The sequence below is a fragment of the Tenrec ecaudatus genome, chromosome 7 (genome assembly GCF_050624435.1).
Source record: "Tenrec ecaudatus isolate mTenEca1 chromosome 7, mTenEca1.hap1, whole genome shotgun sequence".
NCBI classification, from domain to species: domain Eukaryota; kingdom Metazoa; phylum Chordata; class Mammalia; order Afrosoricida; family Tenrecidae; genus Tenrec; species Tenrec ecaudatus.
In genome coordinates, this window is record NC_134536.1 from 133683971 (window position 1) to 133705330 (window position 21360).

At 46.0% G+C, this 21360-nt stretch overlaps 1 protein-coding gene across 1 annotated transcript in view; it reads right to left on the bottom strand.

Annotated features, from left to right (window-relative positions):
- The window catches only part of DNAH8 (dynein axonemal heavy chain 8), a 358510-nt gene that overhangs the window by 203415 nt on the left and 133735 nt on the right, over nucleotides 1–21360 (bottom strand). Inside the window, exons 33-38 of the mRNA XM_075554113.1 lie at nucleotides 20443–20580; nucleotides 20049–20289; nucleotides 9423–9622; nucleotides 6930–7083; nucleotides 3290–3453; nucleotides 398–500 (exon numbers count right to left, since the gene is read on the bottom strand). Coding sequence (XP_075410228.1) covers nucleotides 398–500; nucleotides 3290–3453; nucleotides 6930–7083; nucleotides 9423–9622; nucleotides 20049–20289; nucleotides 20443–20580 — 1000 coding nt within the window. The remainder of the gene's footprint in view (nucleotides 1–397; nucleotides 501–3289; nucleotides 3454–6929; nucleotides 7084–9422; nucleotides 9623–20048; nucleotides 20290–20442; nucleotides 20581–21360) is intronic.

Genomic DNA, 21360 nt, shown 5'->3' on the forward strand with positions numbered 1-21360 from the left:
ATTGTCCTTGGGGAAGGGTGTGCTCCAGGCCAAGCGATTTGTTTTCTCAAGATGCTTGGTTCTGGCTTAGAAGTTTGTATCGCTTGGTCTCCAGTGCGCTCCACCATATCATAGATATATAGATATATATAAACAGCATAGACATAGGTAGAAATACCCTCTGCCAACCCTATACACTCATAGACTCCTGGGCAGGGTCCCATTCTCCTTCCCACACCTGTTCACCGGGGTTAAGCTAAACTACTGTTTGGTCTTGAGAAGGCTTAATTTTTGGCTTCACCTAAATACTCTTCCTTCCTGCTTGTACTTTTCAGAGGCTACCGTCTCATTTTTACTAATGATTCCATGTGCTAGTGGGAGGAAAAGATATGGAACATAAATACTTAAAAGAGAGTACCTGTATGGTGTGGGAATCGCTGGCTTGCCCAAGAATTTCCAGGAGAACTGGATCAGATACAAAGAAGAATCTGGGAAATAGTAATCGCTTCTTCTCCAAATACCTGAAGATGAAATCGACAGCTTGTTAGGAAATGGTTCTTCGTCTGAGCCTTGTTGTTTGTTTGTGATGGTCATGGCACAATTACTAATATCTTCGGTCAAGATAATAGTGAAATGTCTAGTCCGTTCCTCTGGAATGCTTGTTAGAACAGAAGGCCATGCTTCACCATGGATGAGAGTTGGGAGCCAACCCCCAAAGCCAAACTCATTGCCATCGAGGCGATGCTGACTGTAGCGACTTAATAAGTCAGGGTAGAACAGAAGCAACAAAGCCCACTTGGAAGAAGCATGCCAGCCTGGGTGATCACAAGGTGCTGACGGGATCAGGCATCAGATATCAGAAGATCCAAAGCAAACAGTCATATTGATGCAAACAAGGAGGATCAGACTGTAAACAACTGGACATCCCCTCAGAGAAGGGTCACATGGAAGGAACGAGCCAACCAGGGTACGGTATAGCACCGATGAAACACACATTTCTCTTGTTCTTTAATACTTTCTCCCCTCCCCTCACTGTCCTCCCCACCCCACACCCTACTATCATGATCCCAGTTCTACCTTACAAATCTGGCTATACTGGAGCATGTACACTAGTACAGATAAGAACTGTGGACACGCGGAATCCAGGACAGATCAACCCCTCAGGAACAGCAATGGGAGTAGCAGACACCACAAGGGAAGGTTGGGGGTGGGGGGAGGGGGAACCTATCACAATGATCATATTACAACAACAACACCCCCCAAGGGAGACAAACAGTAGAAGCATGAGTGAAGGAAGACAGTGGACAGTGTAAGACATGAAAATAATAATAATTTCTCATTTATAAAGGGGTCACAAGGGTGGGAGGATGGGGGAGGGAAGTTAAAAAGAGGAGCTGATACCAAGGGCTCAAGTAGAAAGAACATGTTTTAAAACTGATGATGGCAACATAGGTACAAATGTGCTTGGTACAACTGATGTATGAATTGTTATAAGAGCTCTAAGAGGCCCCAATAAAATGATTTATTAAAAGTAAAAATGACAGGGCAGAATTGCCCCCTGTGAGTTTCTGAGATTGTAATGCTTTATGGGAATAGGAATCCCAAATGAGCAGCTGGTGGTTTTGAACTGCTGACCTTGCAGTTATCAGCCCAAACTGTACCCATTATGCCACCAGGGCTCCTTGGCACTAGATAAAACCAGAGAGGAATTCAGAGCCAGGCTGCCCATTCATCTATCATTTTCTCGTGTTTCAACAAGAGGCCTCTTATGACCTTTCTCAAAATACTGTGAGTCTCATGACTTAAGTCCTTAAAATCAGCCAGTCCCCAAACTGGGACATTTTGAAAGAGAGCTGGTTGACCATTAAGTCATTGTAGAGGCAAAGCTTAGACTGAACTGGGCTGACCCGGACATACTGTTGCCCTAGTTTCAAACTGAAATTGAGAACAGATTGCCTTTTAAGAAAATTGTGGGGGCAGGGGGAGGGAACCATCACTGCATGTGTCTATAACGGTCCTCTTGGACCGCATAAGCATTGCAGTGCTGAATGGTAGCCTCCAAAAGGCGTATCCACATCCTACTCTCCAGAACTGTGGATGCTTGGAAAAGGAGTTGTGTTAGTCTGGGTGGACTAGAAAAACTAATTCATAAACACTCATATATGGGTAATAGGGAACTTTACATCAAAGAGTCATTGTATATTAAGAAAACATCCCAGCCTAGTCCAGATCAAGTTCATATGCCCGATACTAGCCTATATGTCTGATCCCAGTCTATAAATTCCTCTTCAGACACATGCAACACGTGCAATGATGCTGCGTACAGGAAGATCACAAGCCAGTGAATAGAAAGTCTTGTGGACCCAGTGGCAGTGGAAGCATTTCAGCGCTGGTGTGGGTCTCCACATGGCTCCTCCAGCTCCAGGGCTCTGGGTCCATCAGCGTAGCAACATGTGTCTTGTCAGCAGGAAGGTGTAGCAGAGAGTGTATCTGGCCTCCAGTGAGCTATTTACCTTCATTGTGCCTCCAAATGAAGTCATCAAGCTGAGACCTGATTGACAGGCTAAACTCCACCGCTTCACTCTCAGCAGTCTCAAATTGACACCAGATTATGTAACTACCATAGGGGTCTTTGAATAGGGACCTAAGTTACCAATTCTGAGTTGTGGAGATCATCTTGGATTATCCAGGTGGGCATTAAATACAATGGCAAGAGACAGAAGAATAAGAGGAAAGGCCTTGTGATGATGGAGGCAGAGGTGGGAGTTATGCCTAGGAATGCCCAAAGCCACCAGCCAAGGAATGCCCAAAGCCACCAGCCAAGGAATGCCCAGAGCCGCCAGCCAAGGAATGCCCAGAGCCACCAGCCAAGGAATTCCCAAAGCCACCAGCCAAGGAATGCCCAGAACCACCAGCCAAGGAATGCCCAAAGCCACCAGAAGTCAGGAGAAAGTCATGGCAGAGATTGCTCCCTGGAGAATTAGGGGGAGTATGGCCTTGACATTGAACGTTTGTCTTCCAGAGCCATTAGAGAAGAAATATCTGTGGAAAGCCACCCAGTTGGTGGTGATTTGCTACAGCCACCCTAGAAAAGTGATACAGTGCCTTCACCCACCAACCCTCCAGGCAAAGGTGCCCCGCTTCCCACCAGAGAAAGTAAATTTATGTGCAACTGTACATTCCTATCCCTACACCTCCACCATCATGATCAACCTCGACATGCACCCCATAGCATTGGCTCGCTTGGGTTAAAGAACCATCACGTCTAAGATAATAAAAATAATAGGCAATTTTAAAATGAAGCTCTCACCCTGTTAGTGACTTCTGACACACTTCCAACTGTTCGTGCAGATGAGGTAACAGCTGCCCCATCGTTTCATCGCCAACGCAGCAACTGATCACGTTGGGGTTCTCATGCGCTCGCTGCATTATCTTTATCCACGACTTGTCAATATTCTGAAAACGTTTGGCTTCCTGGAGAGACAAATTAATGGCCATTAAAGATGATCATTGGGATAATTAAATAAATTTAAATCTTCTCTTTGAAATTCCCTACGATTTCTTCAAATCAGCCTCTGTTAGTCTCAAGCTACCAAACTGGAGCATTTTTTTCCCACCTGAATTAATTTTGAACAGCAAAACCCCACTGTCCTAAAACCGCATGTGAGATACTGCTTCATCAAAGCAGAGCTTACGGATGGTTTCCTTACATGCAACATGTTTGTTTTATTTGGTTTTTTTCCTAACATGCCCCATGGTTAATTTGCAGAGCTATGTACTTGAAGTTTGCATCCAGTTTTGTAGCTCTCAGGTGTTTAGGTTCGATGAGGAAACCAAAGAAGCATGAGAATAATTTCATCTCAGTTCCCTTGGGATGATTGAAGATCAGTACCCACTACCATACCGCAATTCCAACCCCGTGGGGCAGCCTAGTACAACTGCTCCGATGGGTTTCCAAGACAGTGAATCTTTATGGGTGCAAAGGGCCTCATAGTTTTCCAGAGGAGTGGCTGGTGGGTTTGAACTGATGAACTTGCAGCCCAATACATAGCCCCCATTCTGACCAATAGCAATCCTATAGGACAGAGTAGAGCTGCCCTATAGGGTTTCTGTAAATCTCTAGGGAGGCTGTGACTGCAGCATGGTTCTCTGGTGAGAAGTACCCCAGGGGGTGGAAAGACAGTACAAACCCTAAACCAAAGCTCTATTTGCATTTTGAAAGTGAAAAGTTTCTATTTATTATGGATGATAATAACCTTTGCTCTCAATTGCTATAATGCCTCTAGAAATTGCCATAATCTGGGCTCTTTAAAGAATGCAACTTTCTGATTAAAAAACAAATTCACAAGTTTTAAACTTCATGCTATTAGAATGTGTTACAAGGGGAAATCAAAACATTTTGTCATTGATTTTTTTCTCTATATAACCCCTGTTTGTATAAACTCAGTCAAATCAGGCTTGACTTTATAAGAAGACTTTTTAAAGTATCGTCACAGAACAAAGTTACTATTATTGATATTTCTCTAAAAGGCCTTGGTGGTATAGTGGTTACATGCTGGGTATGATCTTCAAGGTCGGCAGTTTGAAACTACCGGCCACTCCTAGGGAGAGAGATAGAGCTCTTCGCTCTCTTCAAGAGTCGCAGTGTCGGAAACTCACAGGGGCAGTTCTAGTGAGTCGGCATCAGTTCTATGGCAGTGAGATTGGTGGCACAGTGGTTAAAGCTGCTAACGAAAAGATCGGCTGTTTAAATCCACTGGCTCTGCCGGGGTTGAACGATGTGGCAGTTTGTTCTCATAAAGATGTACAGCCCTGGGTACCCTACTGGGGCAATTCTACTCTGCCCTATAAGGATGCTGTGAGTCAGAATTGACAAGTGTGGGCTTGTTGGGGCAAAGGACAAAGTGTTTTCCCTAAGTAAGATGAGATGGCCTTTGTCCTGGACTTCAGAGAATAGCCATTGGGGTAGTGGGTGGTCTGAAGCCGACAGGCCACCTGACACCTTGTACTGAGGAGTCAGGCTGGCAGGACTGCTAAAGTCTCACCTTGGTGGGCCAACATTAACCAAATGTAGGAGGCAGGATATAGTCTATCAAGCAGGGCTGGCCAGTAAAAGCCATGGACGTGAAGGAAGGCTCCGAGAGCTTCCTGGTTGATGAGAACATCAGCTCTTGGGACAGCGGCGTTTCCCTGGAAACTTGGAAGCTTTGTGTTGGGAACTCCGGGGACGCCCTTTGCATCTTTTCATGGATCAACATTTTGGCTATAATAAATCGGTAGCTCAAAGTGTGGTACACTCTCCATACATTCTGGAAATTGTTCCAGGGAGCTATAGGCTCCAAAGGGGTGGTAAGCGCCAGCAGGTCAGACATGAAGTGAACTCCTGCATCTGTGGCTGGCACCCTGAGAGGGCAGTGGGAAATCAGCTCTCCACTTGTGGCCAGCAGGTCAGCAGGGTGGGGTGTCATATGGACTCCCCCAACTTGTTCTGGTGCCTGGTTATTTGGCCGCCTGAAAAATGATGTTCTTTTAACTTGTAAGCTCTGAGAGAACTCCAGGTGGTGAGAGAGGAGAGAGAGAGAGAGAGTCTGCTCAGTGGGCAGCTGGCAGTGCAGATGGAGAAGTAGCAATGTAAGGGCTGGATTAATCTCTGCGTGCTGGGGATTGGGTTCATGTTGATCCTTACAATGCAGCACCCCTCCCACACACACACAGAGCTGTGTTAACATTTTGTTTGTCAGGGGGTTCCTCAGATAAGTTTCCTTGTCTCCAAGTCCACTTCTTCTCTGATCTTCTCTTACTGAATTTACTAAAAGTTAGCGGCTGTCTACAGACTCTGCATTAACTTTAATACTACTCGTAGGGGAATAGTGTCCTGTTAACTCATGGAAGTGATGGCCTCCACATTTAATGGTACCTGTTTTAATGTTCCGCACATCCTCAACCACTCTCGAGATTATTAATTTTGAAAATGTTTCTTCTTTCTGCTGATAGGAATCGGGGTCAACACCTTTTCTTTCTTTCTTTCTTTTTTCTGTGATGGGCCGAGCTTAAGAAAAAAACCACCCAAAACTCACTGCCCTCTAGTAGATTCTGACTCGAAGTGACCGTACAGGACAGGGTAGAACTGCCCCTGCGCACTTCTGAGGCTATAACTCTGCACAGGAGGAGAAAGCCTCATCTTGCTCCTGAGAATGGGGCTGCTGGTTTCAAACTGCTGACCTTGCGGTTAGCAACCCAATGGGTAACCATGACACCACCAGAGCTCTGGTAAAGGACTGGATAGTGAGTATTGTAGGCTTTGTGGGCCATCTGGTGTCTGTCACAACTACCAAGTCTGCTGTTGTCCTGCAGAAGCAGCCTGCTGTGGTTGCGAGCTGTCGCCCAGTCGGTCCGACCCGCAGCGACACAGCCTTAAACACAGGACACACAAACAGAGCAGCTTCTGTGAGGGCAGAACTGGGATCAGGGAAAGGAGGAGCTAACGCCAAGCGCTCAAGTACAAAGAAACTGATGCCATGCTGGCATATGTAGAAAGGAGTTTGATACAATTGGTGTATGGGTTGTTATAGGAGCTGTAAGAGCCCCCAATAAAATGATTTTTTTAAAATCAAAAATCAAAATCAGCCAACACTTCCATAAACGAAACATCATGTTCCTCTTAAAAAAAATAAAATTTTGGTAGCTAGGATCTCCCTCCTTCTTGTCCCTCCCACTCCCATCTTCTGTTTTCATGTAAACCCAAAATAAAGGACTTGACACTCCCCCTAATAAAATAATAAATACATAAATAAACAAAATTTATTTACAAAACGGGCGGGGGGGGGTGATTGAAGCTGTAGCTTGCCTACTCCTGACATAAATAATCAAGACTGGACCATCTGTCCCTGTGAAAATGTTTGCAGAAACACCCAGCTGGTTCCCTCACTAGTTCTAAAAGCCACATTTACCTGAGGCAACTGTTTGGCGATATCGCCACCTACAAAAACAGCTTCAAGATAAACCCAGAGATTCTGGACTATCAGCCACTCTTCAATAATGTCCGAGGACGTCGACAACTTGTACACCCAGTTCTGGATGTTCTTTTTAAATGGAGCATTATACCTAACCAAACAAACAAGAATAAGAATGTGAAATAGTAGGTTTCAAGGATGATTTAACCCACCAGCCCCTGAGAGAGAGAGAGAGAGCGATGCGGCACTTCCGCTTTGGTAACAATGGAGGTGTGGGGAATGCTCCCGGGCAGTTCCACCCTCTTTCAGGGTCACCAATGGATGGGACTCAATGACAGTGGATTGGGTTGGGATTGCTTGGGGCGCGGATCATACAATTTGTTCTTTTGTGTCTTACTGATTTCTTGTAACATAATGTTTTCAAGGTTGATCCATGTGACAGCGTGCATGAGAACTTTATTTCTTTTTAGCTGAATAATACTCCGTTGTATACAAAGGGATCACCCTCTGTGTTCCCATTCATGGGCTAATGAATGCAGACTTGTCTCCATCCTTTGGTTATTGTGAATAACTGTTACGTCGGTGAAACCGTTCACAGAGACGGGTGACTTGAAGGTGCTCATCTGGATGACGGGGCTCTTGCGGGCACAGAATGAAGATGAAGCCGAGGTGGAAGGCATTTGGCAGCGGGGGTTCCTAACAAACTACAGGTAACATTGTGAAAAGCAGGAATTCCATGCCGCTTCATTGCTTGCATCACATGAGGAGCCTCCGCACGGAATAGGAGCCAGTCAGTCGAAACAAACAAGAAAACACAGCATGGTTGAAAATCCATAAAGGTGCGTGGCAGGGTTGTATCCTTTTCCATACTCATTTCATCCGAGAAGCGGGACTGTATGAGGAGGCGTCAGAAGTGGAGGAAAGCTTATGCACCACCTGTGACCTGCACCTGACACAACCTTGCCTGCTGAAGGTGGAGAAGATTTTCAGCAGCGGTGACGAAATCCAGCGATGTATTTCCTGGGACAGATCTTCTGCACAAGGTCTAGTTAAGGTGTTGAAGAGCAAGGATGCCACTTTGAGGATAACGGTGAACTTGACCCAAGCCACGGTATTTCCCATCATCTCATACGCATCTGAAAGCGGGACAGTGAAGTAGGAAGACTACGAACCGAAGCACTGGAATTAAGGTGTGGGCAATGAAGGCTGAAAGTCCATGACTGCCAGGGAACGAGAAATCTGTCTTGAAGAGAGTGCAGCCAGAATGTCTCTTCGAAACGAGAATTTCAGGACTTGTGCGCAAGTACTTTGAACATGTGCCCAGGAGCCATCAGTCCTTGGAAGAGGACATCGGGCTAGGTGAAGTGGAGGGTCAAGGGGAAAGGATGACCTTCAGTGAGATGGACTGACACAGTGGCTGCTCATCAATGGGCTCAGACATAACCAGAATCCTGGGGATGGCCCGGGGCCCGGCAGTGCTCCATTCAATTGAGCACAGAGGCACCGGGAGTCAGTGCCACCTTGACTTGTTGATAGCACTAACAACAGTGTCCTGGCTCCGCTGTGATAGAAATATCACAAAAGGGGAAGCTTTAAAACCCAGAGTTTTATCGATTCGAGGTGAAAATGTAAGTAATATCACTGAGAAATTTGTATAGAAAGTAGAGCCTGGTTTACTGTGTTGACTTTTAAAAAAACACAATAAAGTATTTTTATTATTAATTGGAGAAAAATTCTTCTCACAGTTCAGAAGGCTAGAAGTCTGAACTCAAGGTATTTGAGGAACAGTGGGTTAAGTATTTGTCTGCTGACTGAGAGACTGGTGGTTCAAACCCACTAGTGACTCCATGGAAGAAAGACTAAGCAGTCTACATCAGTAAAGATTTCTCAAAGCAAACACACTGCCACTGAGTCAATTCTGACTCACAGTGATGCGAAAGGACAGGGTAGAACTGCTCCTGTGAGTTTCTGAGATTGTCCCTCTTTACAGGAGTAAAAAGCCTCATCTTTCTCCCAAGGAGCAGCTGGTGGTTTCAAACAGATGACCTGGCAGTTAGCAGACCAAAGAGTAGCCTACAATGCCATCAAGGCTTAGAGCCTAGAAAACTCAAGGAAGCAGTTCTACTCTGCTCTGACCGGTTTTTGTGAGTTCCTACAGGTACATAAGGCTCTAGGAGAAAGCTCTGGGGGAAGATTCTTATCTCTTTCTACCATTCCTCAGTTCCTTGGGAATCTTCAGGAGGCCTGGCACATATCTTTCTGTTTGCGCTCTTATGTCTACTTCTTTGCTGCTCTCTGTATGACCATCATTGAGAAGGGAGTTGGTTTAAGACATATCCTATTCTTACATAACAAACCCCAATTCCCAAAGAGGATTAGATCTGGGTGTATAGGAGTTAGGATTCCAACACATATTTGGGGGGAACACAATCCAATAGATAACCAACCATAAATACGCATGAAACCCCTCCCCTTAAATGACAACGTTACCTGTTGCTTAGTAAGGAGCCTAAGACCATCAAGCTATCCTCCATCAAGGTGATGATTTCTCCAGACTCCGTTCCTTTGAGGAGAAGCTCTCCCTTTCCTTTAAACGCCGCAAAACTCAGGCTCTGGTTGGTCCAGTTCTCAACCACCAAAGCCAGCTTGGCTTCAATATCCTTCTCTTTAATGGCAGATATGCAAATATCCTGGGGGGGGGGGAGCAGCAGAGAGCATGTCATGACATTTCAATGACGAAGTATGTGGTACACTGGCTACACATTGAGCTGCTAACCACAAGGTCGGCGGTTTCAAAACTACCAGCCACTCCTTGGGAGAAAGACAGGCTTTTTACTTCCATAAAGAGTTACAGTCTCTTCCCCCCAGAAGAATTCATTTCAGAGGACAGCACTGAAGCTACAGCTCAGGGAGAGGGACATGTCTGATCAGAGCACACGGGAGCAAATGAAGGGGGAGGGAGAGAGAGTGGAGCACATCCTGGCCCACCAAGCCCTGAGGATGATATTCCAGCTCAGAGCAGCCAATGCACAGAGGACCATATGGCCGGCTCCACCATGAGACATGACGCCCCTCACTGACCCATAGTGCTACAGGGGACAACACTGGAGACAGAGTGTGGGAATTGTGCCCAATCTGAGCCCACATACCAAGGAAAGACGCTGGGGACATGCAACAGAGCATCAAGGGGAGCAGAGCAATGAAGTCCCCAGGGAACACCAAAAGTAGACTGTGGGACCAGGGCTTGGTGCCCCATCAGACTCAACTGGAAAACACTTGTAAAGGACAACAAATAGACCTTGAACTATTTATAGGCTTTTCTCCTTTTTTGTCATTGACTTTTGCTGTCCTTGTTGTTGTAGCTATTGTTTTATTTTCTATTGTTGCTTTGTTTTGCTCTGTCTTGTGTTTGTGCATATTGTTGTCTCTGCATATCTATCCAGATAGGATAGGCAGGATAAACAAGCCAGAAGAGAGAACACTGGGATGATAGTTCCGGGGGGACATGGGAGAGGGGGAGGTGGGGGCAGCAAAGAAAGTTCCCAGGGACAAGGGAACAACAAGTGACCAAAAATCGATGGCAAGGAGGGTGTAGGGGGCCTGGTAGGTCTTGATAAAGGGCAATGGAACCAAGAGGAATTACTGAAGGCCAAATGAAGGCTGAGCATAATAGTGGGACAAGAGGAAAGTCAAAGGAAATAGAGGAAAGAACTAGGAGGCAAAGGGCATTTATAGAGGTCTAAATACAGGCATGTACATATGTAAATATATTTTTATATGAGGATGGGGAAATAGATCTATGTGCATATATTTATAGGTTTAGTATTAAGGAAGCAGATGGACATTGAGCCTCTACTCAAGTACTCCCTCAACACAAGAACACTTTGTTCTAATAATCCGGCACTCTGAGATGCTCAATTTCCCGACAAGATTGCTGAAGACAAAGCAGGTACATAAGCAAATGTGGTAAAGAAAGCTGATGGTTTCTGGCTATCAAAAGATATAGCATCTGGGTTCTTAAAGGCTTGTAGCTAAAACAAGCAGCCATCTAGCTCAGAAGCAACAAAGCTCACATGGAAGCACACCAGCCTGTGTGATCATGAGGTGTCCATGGAATTAGGTATCAGGCATCAAAGACCCAGAGCAAAAAATCATAATGTGAGTGAGGGGGAGGAGGAAGTGCGGAGTGGAGGCCCAAAGCCAATCTGTAAGCAATTGGACATCCCCCTTACATAAGAGCCATGGGGAGAAGACGGGCCAGTCAGGGTACAGTATAGCATCGATGAAACATACAGCTTTCCTCTGGTTCTTTAATGCTTTCACCCCCCATTATCATGACCCTAATTTTACCTCACAAATCTGGCTAGACCAGATCATGTACAGGTACATGTACACAGGTACAGATCATGTACACAGGTACAGATAAGAGCTGGAAACCCAAGAAATACAGGACAGATAAACTCCCCAGGACCAATATTGAGAGTAGCCATACCAGGAGGGGAAGGGGAAGGTGAAGAGAGAAAGGGGGAACCAATCACAATGACCTATCTATAACCCCCTCCCAGGGGGATGGACAGCAGATAAGGGGGTAAAGGGAGACATCAAACAGTGCAAGACATGAAAAATAATGATAATTTATAAATTATCAAGGACTCATGAGGGAGGGAGGGAAGGAGGGAGGGAGGGAGGGAGGGAGGGAGGGAGGGAGGGAAGGAGGGACAGAGGGACGGAGGAGGCAGGGGGAAATGAGGATACCAAGGCCTCGAGTAGAAAGAAAATGTTTTGAGAATGATGATGGCAACATATATACAAATGTGCTTGACGCATGGATGTATTTAGAGATTGTGATAAGAGTTGTATGAGCCCCCAGTAAAATGATTTTAAAAAAGAGTTGCAGTCTCAATTGATACCAAGGGCTTAAATAGAAAGTAAATACTTAGAACATAATAATGACAACATATGTACAAATATGCTTGATATAATTGATGTATGGATTGTTTTAAGATCCATAATAGCCCCCAAAAATGATCTTTGAATAAAAAACTAAAAAAGAGTTACAGTCTCAGAAACCCACAGGGGCAGTTCTTCCCTGTTCTAGAGTTGCTATGAGTTGGAAACTTACTCAGGGGCAGTGAGTTTGGTTTCATACGATCATAGAGTGATGGGGTGTTGTTTTGTTCTTAGCTTGGAAGGGATCTAGGAGTTAGCTAGTAAATTTAGTCATGGTAAGGCCAGAAAACTAAAGTTCATGATCATTGTGTTGCAAATTCAAACTAGAACCTTACGGCTCTCTGCCTACTAATCTTTTTTCCCCTCTTATACTACTTAGTTTATAACTTGGTTGCTTTACTCACTGCAGGATTTTTTCCCTGTTATTTATTTTGTCAGCATAGACATCCAATCTGTTTCAGAGGCTTGCTAAGAGCATCTAACGAGAGTGCAGGTGAGAGTCCACTGAACTCAGAGCAGCATGTGACTATTATGACAGTCCTCCTTAGTAGTCAATGACGGTTTATTCAAAGGGATTTTCTGATATGAAAGGCTTTCCAGGGAGTCCATATAAAACAAGTCTTTTCCCTACCATGCCTCGACTTATTTTCACACTTAGAATCACAGCATGGTCTGGAGGGAAAGCAATTTAAAGGTGTAAGGCATGGCCACCAATAATTAAAACACAAGTCAGTGTGCCGTGAATGTGGCAGGAGCGGTGTGGACTGTCGTGAGCTCTGCGGAGGAACAGCTTCCTGGAGAAGGCAGCGTTCAGGAGGACGTGGGATGCCAGCAGGTCTCTGGGTGGTGACGGCAGATTGGGCTCCACTATTGCGCAAAAGCAGTGGTTCTCAACCTTCCTCATGCTGCGACCCTTTCACACAGGTCCTCATGTGGTGGTTACTCCCAACCATAAAATGATTTTCGTTGCTACTTCACCACTGTCATGTTGCTATTGTTACGAATCGGGTGACCCCTGTGAAAAGGTCATTTGACCCCACCCCCCAAAGGGGTCACGACCCACAGGTTGAGAACCACTGCTCTAAAGGTTGGTGGGTAGAACCATCTGGAGACACCATGGAAGAATCCTGGAGATCTGCTTCTGCTTTCCGTGAGCAAACCCTCTGAGCGAGTCTGTGAATCCCTTATAGCCACTGACAGACTTGGATTGGTTTGATTTGGAGAGATCCCAACAGGGAGTGACGGGAAAGGACCTTCCTTACAATAAGAAAACACCTCCTTTAGGGAGTAGAAATCGGCAAAAAGGGTAACCCAAGCTTAGCTAATCGCACGTCCTGTGGGCAGACCGATAGGCTGTGCCTGGGATGTAAACTGCTGAGAATCTAAGCTGGAGGACCGTGATTTCATAACTGAAACTTTGGAATTCTTTGCAATTATCAAATGAAAGTTTCAAACTGCAGCCACAAATGACAGTGTTCTTAAGTGTGAAAGTCCACTTTATGAAAATGCGACCATGCTCACAGACCTTGTAGCCTTTCAATTGTTTCTGTCAAGGATATCCTAGTGTATTGGCCACTGGGGCAAACATGCTTTGAAAGTAACTTTTTGGTGTACCAAGAAGCCAAACCCCCACCCATTGCCGTGAGCCGATTCCAGCTCACTCGCGACAGCCCCGCGTGTCACAGCAGAGCTGCCCCATGCACTTTGCTTGGCTGTAGTCCTAACAGAAGATCAGCGGCCCTTTCCTCCATCGTATCACCGGCTGTGTTCACAGCACCAACTGGAGGTTAGTAGCCACTGTTAGAGCCACAATTGCCTGAAAACAGAACTTTTCACGCATATGTCGTTAAAAAGCAACGAGGAGAAGGAAGGGGGTGAGAAAGGAAATCACACAACCATCAAATAATTAAGGCAGACATCCCAAACTTATAGATGTAGAATTCTGGTACCTATCCTACTTTCCAAAAACATCGGATACAAAATTAGGAAAAGACCATAGCCCATTGCCACCGGGTTGATTCTAACTCACAGGTTGATTCTAACTCACAGCCACCTGTAGGACAGAGGAGGCATGCCCGCAGGTTTCCCAGGCTGTACACACATCTTTACAGAAACAGACTGCCAGATCTTTCCTCCAGGGGGTCACCGGTGGGGTTGAACCATTAACCTTCCAGTGAGTACTGAAACACTGTGCCATCAAAGCCCCTTAAAAAAACCATGGTAGCCAGGCTTCAAAACAAGATAATAGCTCTGTTATGAATTAAGTTACATGCCCTAAAAAGATATGCTGTCAATCCTCGCCCCTATGTCTGTGGTTACCATCCCATTTGGTGAGGGATTGGCTTTGTTATGTTACTGTGTCTGCATTAGAGTAGGGTTGTCTCCAGTCGGTTTCTTTGGAGATATAAAAGAGATTCAACAGCAAAGGAAAGACGCAGACAGGAGGGAAGAGCGATGCCTTGCCATTCGAAGAACTCCCAGGTCCAGAAGCTCAAGGAAACAAGAGCCTGCACACTGGATTCTGGCTTCCAGCCTCCTAAACGGAGAAAATGAATTTCTTTGTTAAAGCGACCCCCTTATGGTGTGCTGTGACAGCAGCTCTAAATGACAAAGACCTAATTTGGTCCTGAAGAGGTGGGGTGCTGTGCTAAAGATAATTAAACTGTGGAACTGCTTTGGAATTGACTAATGAGGAGAGGCTGGAAGAATTTTAGGGTACGCCTAATAGTAGAGCCTAGGAATCCTGGGAGCAGAGTTCAAAACCATCAGCCACTCCACGAGAGAAAGATGGGGCTTTCCACTCCTGAGAAAACAGTGACAGCCTCAGAAACCCACAGGAGCTGTCTACCCTGTCCTATAAGGTCACTGTGAGTCTGCATCGACTCGATGGCAGTAAGTAGAGTCACAGTAAAGCCTGGATTGCCCCCAAGAGACTTCTGATAGAATTATGGATGACAAAGGCAATTCTGATCAGAGGTTAATAAGAGGTGAGATGCGCTATAAAGAAAATATTGTCTTAGAGAATACATATCACATGAATAAGAGTACTACTCGAAATACGATGACAGAGATGTGATTGAGCACTCCCTGGGAGACATTCTTGTTGACAAGCCACATGGAGACAGGCTGGTAGCAACGAGAGCCTCAGAGCTGGAGGAGCTATGGGGAGACCCCTGGCAGCATTGAGATGCTTACAACACCACTGGATCCACAAGACTTTCCACTTACTGGCCTGTGGTCATGCTGCATTCAGCATCACTGCATGTGTTTCGTGGGTCTGAAGAGGACTTTATAGACTGGTATGGTATACCTGGGCTAATATCAGACTTATAGACTTGATCTGCACTGGGCTGGGATGTGTTCCCAATATTCAATTCCTCTTGAATATAAAGCTCTTTGTTATACATGTATGAGTGTTTGTGGAATTGTTTCTCTGGTCTACCCAGACTAGCACAGTGGCCAACACCCAGAGAGTGAAAGGTTGGATCAGTGCCCTGACGGCGTTAGACAAGAGAGGTTTCTTTTCAAACCTTGAGAGCCAGTGCACACTGTCGGCTGGATTAGGACGTGCTTGTTGCTTGTTACCCCTTCTTTCCTTCCAATTTCTCTCATTGGGATTGAAAAGATCGACCTGGTGCCCATGCCACCTTGCACTCTAAAAGCAGGTAACGTGTAATCTCGATTGCAGGGTACAGGTTCATAGATGGAGAGGAATTTTATCCCAGGATGGACTAAACCTAAAGTCGCTGGACTCTGGTTAATATGTCACCTTAAATACATCTACCATAACAACCCCCGACAACACAGACCCATGGAACTAAGTAAACCCGACATTAAAAAGTACAGGAACCTCAGAGCCCAGCATATTGCAAAGACAGTTGAAGAAACAGCCTCAGTGCCAATTGGAAGGAGAGGGAGAGACCAAGGCTGTCAGGAAAACCGAGATATTCAGATCAACCCCGCCCCGCCTGCTTGTGTGGAAGAATGTCATCATTTTGCCCAGGTATCAAACGACAACCCAGTGTGAGCAACCGGGGAACGCAGCTACAGAGAGGGGGGGGGCACAGCTGGAGGGAGATACTTCGTGCAAACAACCTGCAAGCATAATGCCAAGCTAAACAGCAAGTGGCCAGGGATGGGAGAGCCCTGGAGATGAAGGCTCCTAAGAAGAATATGGCTTTGAAACCCAGGAACCAATGGGGACGTGTCTCTAGAGCAAGTAAGCTGCGAGCAGGAGAAAGTATAGGTGGGGTGCGCAAAGGAATAGGGAAGAGAGCAGGTGAGAGCTCCCCCCAGTCCAGAGGCAAGAGCCACCAGTGAAAAGCCAACCCATAGAGTGGCAACTGGAAGCCCACGTGCATGCCAGACAAACGGCCCTGTGCAAGCCTGCCATCTGTACCAGTGTGTGCCCCGAGGCACGCACACCAGGTGAGCAAGCAGCCAAGATGTGCAGGTCAGGCCACACCCACCGCACCCTCCCAGAAGCGAAAGCTATGTACGAGTCTACAGCTATGTACGAGTCTACACAGCCTAGCCGTGCTCCCCACTCCCTCCCTGAAACTCAGACGCCAACAAACGGCAACCACCAGTGAGCCTACACAGTGCCAACTCAGCCACCAGCACAAATATCCCCTGCACCCAGACCCTGGCGACCAGGTGGACACCGACCAGCAATCTCAGCCACCTGCTGACAGGTCCTATTCGCACCTCTGCCAAATGCCAAGCCCCCTCAACCAACATCCACCCAGGACAACATCACAGAGCTCACACCCAAGTAATTCCCGTAGGCAGTCTGCACACGCACTCAACCCCGTGTTGTTCATTTCCGCAGGCACAGCGGGCCTCACCCCTCCATTGGGGGATCACTCCCTCTCAGTGGAGATAGAGATTGGCTCCCTGACTGACCCCCAGAGAATGCACTCAATGCTAGCACCAACCCAGAAGGCCCTCATGGTCCAACAAGGGCTGGTGAGGGGACATGGCCACCAGCGCATGTGACCCAGTTCCAGGCCTGCCCGGACACCTACACCCAATCTGATGGGAGAAGACCTATGAGCCCCACTGCAGTGGACTCCTGGATGGGGCTGAGGAAATCACACTCGGCCAATGGATACACCACCAAAGTCATCCAGACACCAGGAACCAAGAACTCCACCAGCCGAAATAACACGAAGAAAGAAAAACATGGATAAAACCCTACTACTAAATAGATAGATATACAGATATAGAGATATCATATATATCAGCGCATATATATATATATATATCAGCTCATGCGTCTTCATATCACAGACAATTCAGAGAAGTGATACAATTGTTAGGTAGCCAGACAGGGACGGGCAAAAGGCCGCCTGGAGGAGGCTGGGAAGGAAGCAGGAGAGCATTCAACACCTATGTGGACCCCTTAATTGGGCATGCTCCAATTCAACCCCCCAGACAGGTGGGCAGTACACCTGGGCATCCCAAACTAGGCTCAGGTGGGCTTAATTCAGCCAATGGGGTCAACCAATACCTTTGACCGCACCTCCCCAGCCAGAGGTTTGAAATACACACCGCCTGGGCAGGCCCCCTAAGTTCCAGCTCTGGGTCTACTTGGGACCCACATGTGTCCCACACTGGGCCTATTAAGGGCCCACAGCCTCATTCTCTTTTCTTACTTACTCTCCTCCCCCCCCCCCCACCCACCCAGTGCCCACGTGGCCGTGCGGCGCTCTCTGGCCTCAGTTCACCATGGGAGGGCACGCAGTCCCACGAGGGGGCTCGTGTCCAGTTGTGAACCCCAGCGCAGCTTCCTCGTGGTTCGGCACACCTCCCTGAAGTAGTGTGTACCCTTTGCAGACTATAAAACCTGAAGCTTGTCCCGTCCTTGATCAAAACTCACTTGGATGACAAAACAGACAACGGCGAGAATTCTTTCTCGTGCGAAGCCAAGCACCGAGGCCTCACCCACTTGAGAAACCTCACACAAGAACAGAATGGCAAAATAAAGTAGACATGTAGACACCGTACACAAAGAACCACTGGAAATCCAGGAGATTAACAATAAAATGTCAGAAAGACATAACACAATGGAAGGACACAGAAATCCGTCAATACTCTTAAATCCATAGAAGAACGCATCCGTGACGTAGAGGTAGACTCTGATAACAACCTGCTTCTGGGATAATCCGAAACAAAGAACAAAGTAAAATAAAGGCTCATCTCGATTTGATGTGGATCATCCAGAAAATGAGATTTTGGACTTGGAATTAATTTAAGATTTGGGTGATAACATGACAGGGTAAATGAGTTTTGCGTGTGGGAAGGACCTGAATTTTGAGCTGTTAACCTCAAGCCAACAGTTTAAATTCATCAGCTGTTCCAAGAAAGAAAGTTGTGACTTTTTGCTCCTATAAAGATTTACAGCCTCGGAAACCTTAGGGAGCGCTGCCACTCTGCTCTGTTAAGTCCCTGAAAATCCGAATCCACTCAGTGACGGTGGGTGAAGTAAGCAATGTGATGGATTAGGTTGTATACCCTCCCAAATATGGGCTGTCATCTCCAGCCCTTTCTCTGTGATTATTACCCCATTGGAAATGGGTTATTTCTGTTATGTCGGCGAGGCAGGATTAGTGTAGGGTTTGTCTGGAACACACCTTTCTTTTTCTTTTTAAAAAAGGTATTATAAAAGGGATTAGAAGCAAGCTAACAATCTGACATGGGGTGAGAGAGATGCCAAGACACAAGGAGATCTCCCAGGAACCAGGAAAGAGGGAACCTGCCTGGGAGCTGGCAGAGAAAGACGCCCCCTAGAGGTGGCAGCCTGGATCCAAGTTTCTGACCTTCAGCGCTGTCAAAGGAATAATAATTCTGGTTGTTGAAACCACCCATTTGTAGTGTCGCGGTTGTAGTAGCACTGGTAACTAAGACATTCTCCCTGGACCAGAAGTGGAAACCAATAAGCAAACCAGTGGGCGGAGGTGAAGCCACAAGCCTTGGGGGGGTGGGGGAGAATGTCTGGTTCTTAGTGGGCAGGTCTTAGGTTCCTGAAGGTTAGAGAAAGCATCAGAGCTGGGGGTGGCAACTTGAGACCTGTGGAAGGAGGCTGGAAGTACTGCCCCCAGTCTGCTCTCTGGCCTTTTAGAGTAAATGAAGCTCTGGACTAGGTGAATGAGACAGACAGACTCCATAGCTAGGATCCATACCAAGTCACCTCGTGCCTGGACCCACCACCCCATTACCAAATAGTGGGTGTGATCTGCTTTTTAACACCTGGTTCTGAACGTGAGGTCAGAGAAGATGGAGAGTGGGGATGGAAACCAAAAAAACCCCTAGACAAGAAGAGCTAAAGCACAGAAAGAGTTCAAGGAACAATGTTAGCAAAACATATGTCTTTTTACTCCCTAACTTGCCATTCAAAATAATCCTCCCCAGTATAAATTTTTTTCAAGTCATGGGACAGAAAACAAACAATGCTCAGAGGAATGGCCAACAGAGAAGCCAAACTCAGTCCAGTGAAATTGATTTTAAATGCCAAGCTAAAGAGCATTTTTATGTTTGTTCTGAAAGTATTGAAGTATGGGGAGGTGTAGATAAAATAATATTGGTCATGAACTGATGATCATTGAAGCAAAGGATCTCTACTTTTATATATGTTTGGAACTCTCCATAATTAAACTATTAAAATATTCATGCTTATGGTGCTCAGATGAATAAGAAATCACTTCTAAAAGAAGGACCATGGGGGAAAGATATACAAAGGGTGGGGGGGTATACAAAGGGTGGCGGGGGACACCCAGGGATACAAAACAATATTTTAAACTCAGAAAAACATAATAGCAAATTTAATGAGGAAAGTGTAAAATTAGAAATTTGGGAGGTAGTTCTAAACACAAAATAGTTCACCAGGAGCACAGACAGTAATGAAGAGATTTTGTTAAAAGCCTGGAGGGACAGTTAAGGCACACGAAGAATAGATTGAGGGTTTACAAAGCCAAGGTATTTAGAATAATCCTATAGTCTCCCTCGGTTACAGGATCATCTTGTAAAAGTCAGGCTTTCCAGGGATCATGCCTCATTTTGAAGGTGCACTCTGGAGGAGAAATACCATACCTCTAATAAAATGTCTGTTGGTACAATGTCCTGGGAAAGAAAGCAGTATTTTAAAAGACCTTATACTCTGATTACCTCAATGTCATCCTTATTCTTCAGGAGTGGAGCTTCCATAATATTTCTAAGACAAAAAGAATCGGATTCCACATCAAAAGGGGTTCCAGTTAACTCAGAGATGCGATCCCAGTGCCTCTGTTTCATGGCCTTGTTGGTCATCATTTCTAGCAGAGGACACGACTCGCTGAAATCATCGATTCTTTTCTTGAGATCCAAGAACGCTTGCCAATCTTTAAGTCCTTTGGGCAGTTTACGGCATCTTTCAGGCAAAGAGAAAACATGAGAAATTCACCTGTACAGTTCTTCGAAGAAAGTTCCACCTGCACACAGCAATGTCTCGGGTTGTGAAATGCCTACATACCCCAGAAGATAGGAGCAATGTAAAGGTAAATCCAGCTGGATGGAAACTCACCTGTTTTGAAATTCCTGAAGCTCTGCGTTAATTTTTTCAATATCTACATCACCCCAGAGCATCTCATAGTAACCACTAATATTGCCCATTACAGTGTCGTACAGTCCGTACAGCTTCTGCAGCAAGTTCAGTTCCTTTCTGTAAAACAAAACAGCTAAGTCACTCCCGTAGTTTGTATTTTTAATAATGTCCATTAGGTGCTGGCAGAGTTGATCCAATTAAACGTTTTAGACATTCTAGGATGTCTTGTGGTCTGAGTAGGAACACAATTGCAAACACTGCCAAGGGAAAGTCTTCGCGCTCACTCGATCAATAAGGTCAATGTTGCAGCTCTCAAATATTCCAAAATCATGCGATGGCTTGGTACTAACAGAGTTCCATTATTCTGTTAAAGAAAATGACCTGCTGGTTTTTTTTTCCCCATGAGGAACATATTAGACCAATCCTTTCAAACAATGAGAACAGAATTTGATGATGAGAGCAAAGCCAAAGCAAAGGTTTTACTTGATTTTTTTAAATTTCAAATACAAGCTGGATTTTTATGACAATGTTTCCTTTGACTAAGTCCTGGTGGTGGAGTGCTTATGCGTTGGGCTGCGCTCCACATGGTTGGCAGTTCAAAACCACCAGTAGCTCCCCAGGAGAAAGACTGGGCTTTCTACTCCTGTAAACCGTTACCATCTCAGAAACCCAGAGGGGCTCGCTATGAGTCAGCACTGACTCGGTGGCAGGAGGGGAGTTTAAGTGCTGGTCTGAGTTTGAAACATCCCGTTCCTCCTGGAAGCCGCTCCTCATCTACCGAACCTGGGAAGCGCAGTGCCTGCGTGGAGCTGAGACCAGCTCAGGGCAGCCCATGTGTGGCACTGCCCAGGGCTCTCCAGGCCATGGGCTTTCAGAAGCGGATGCCAGGGCTCTTGC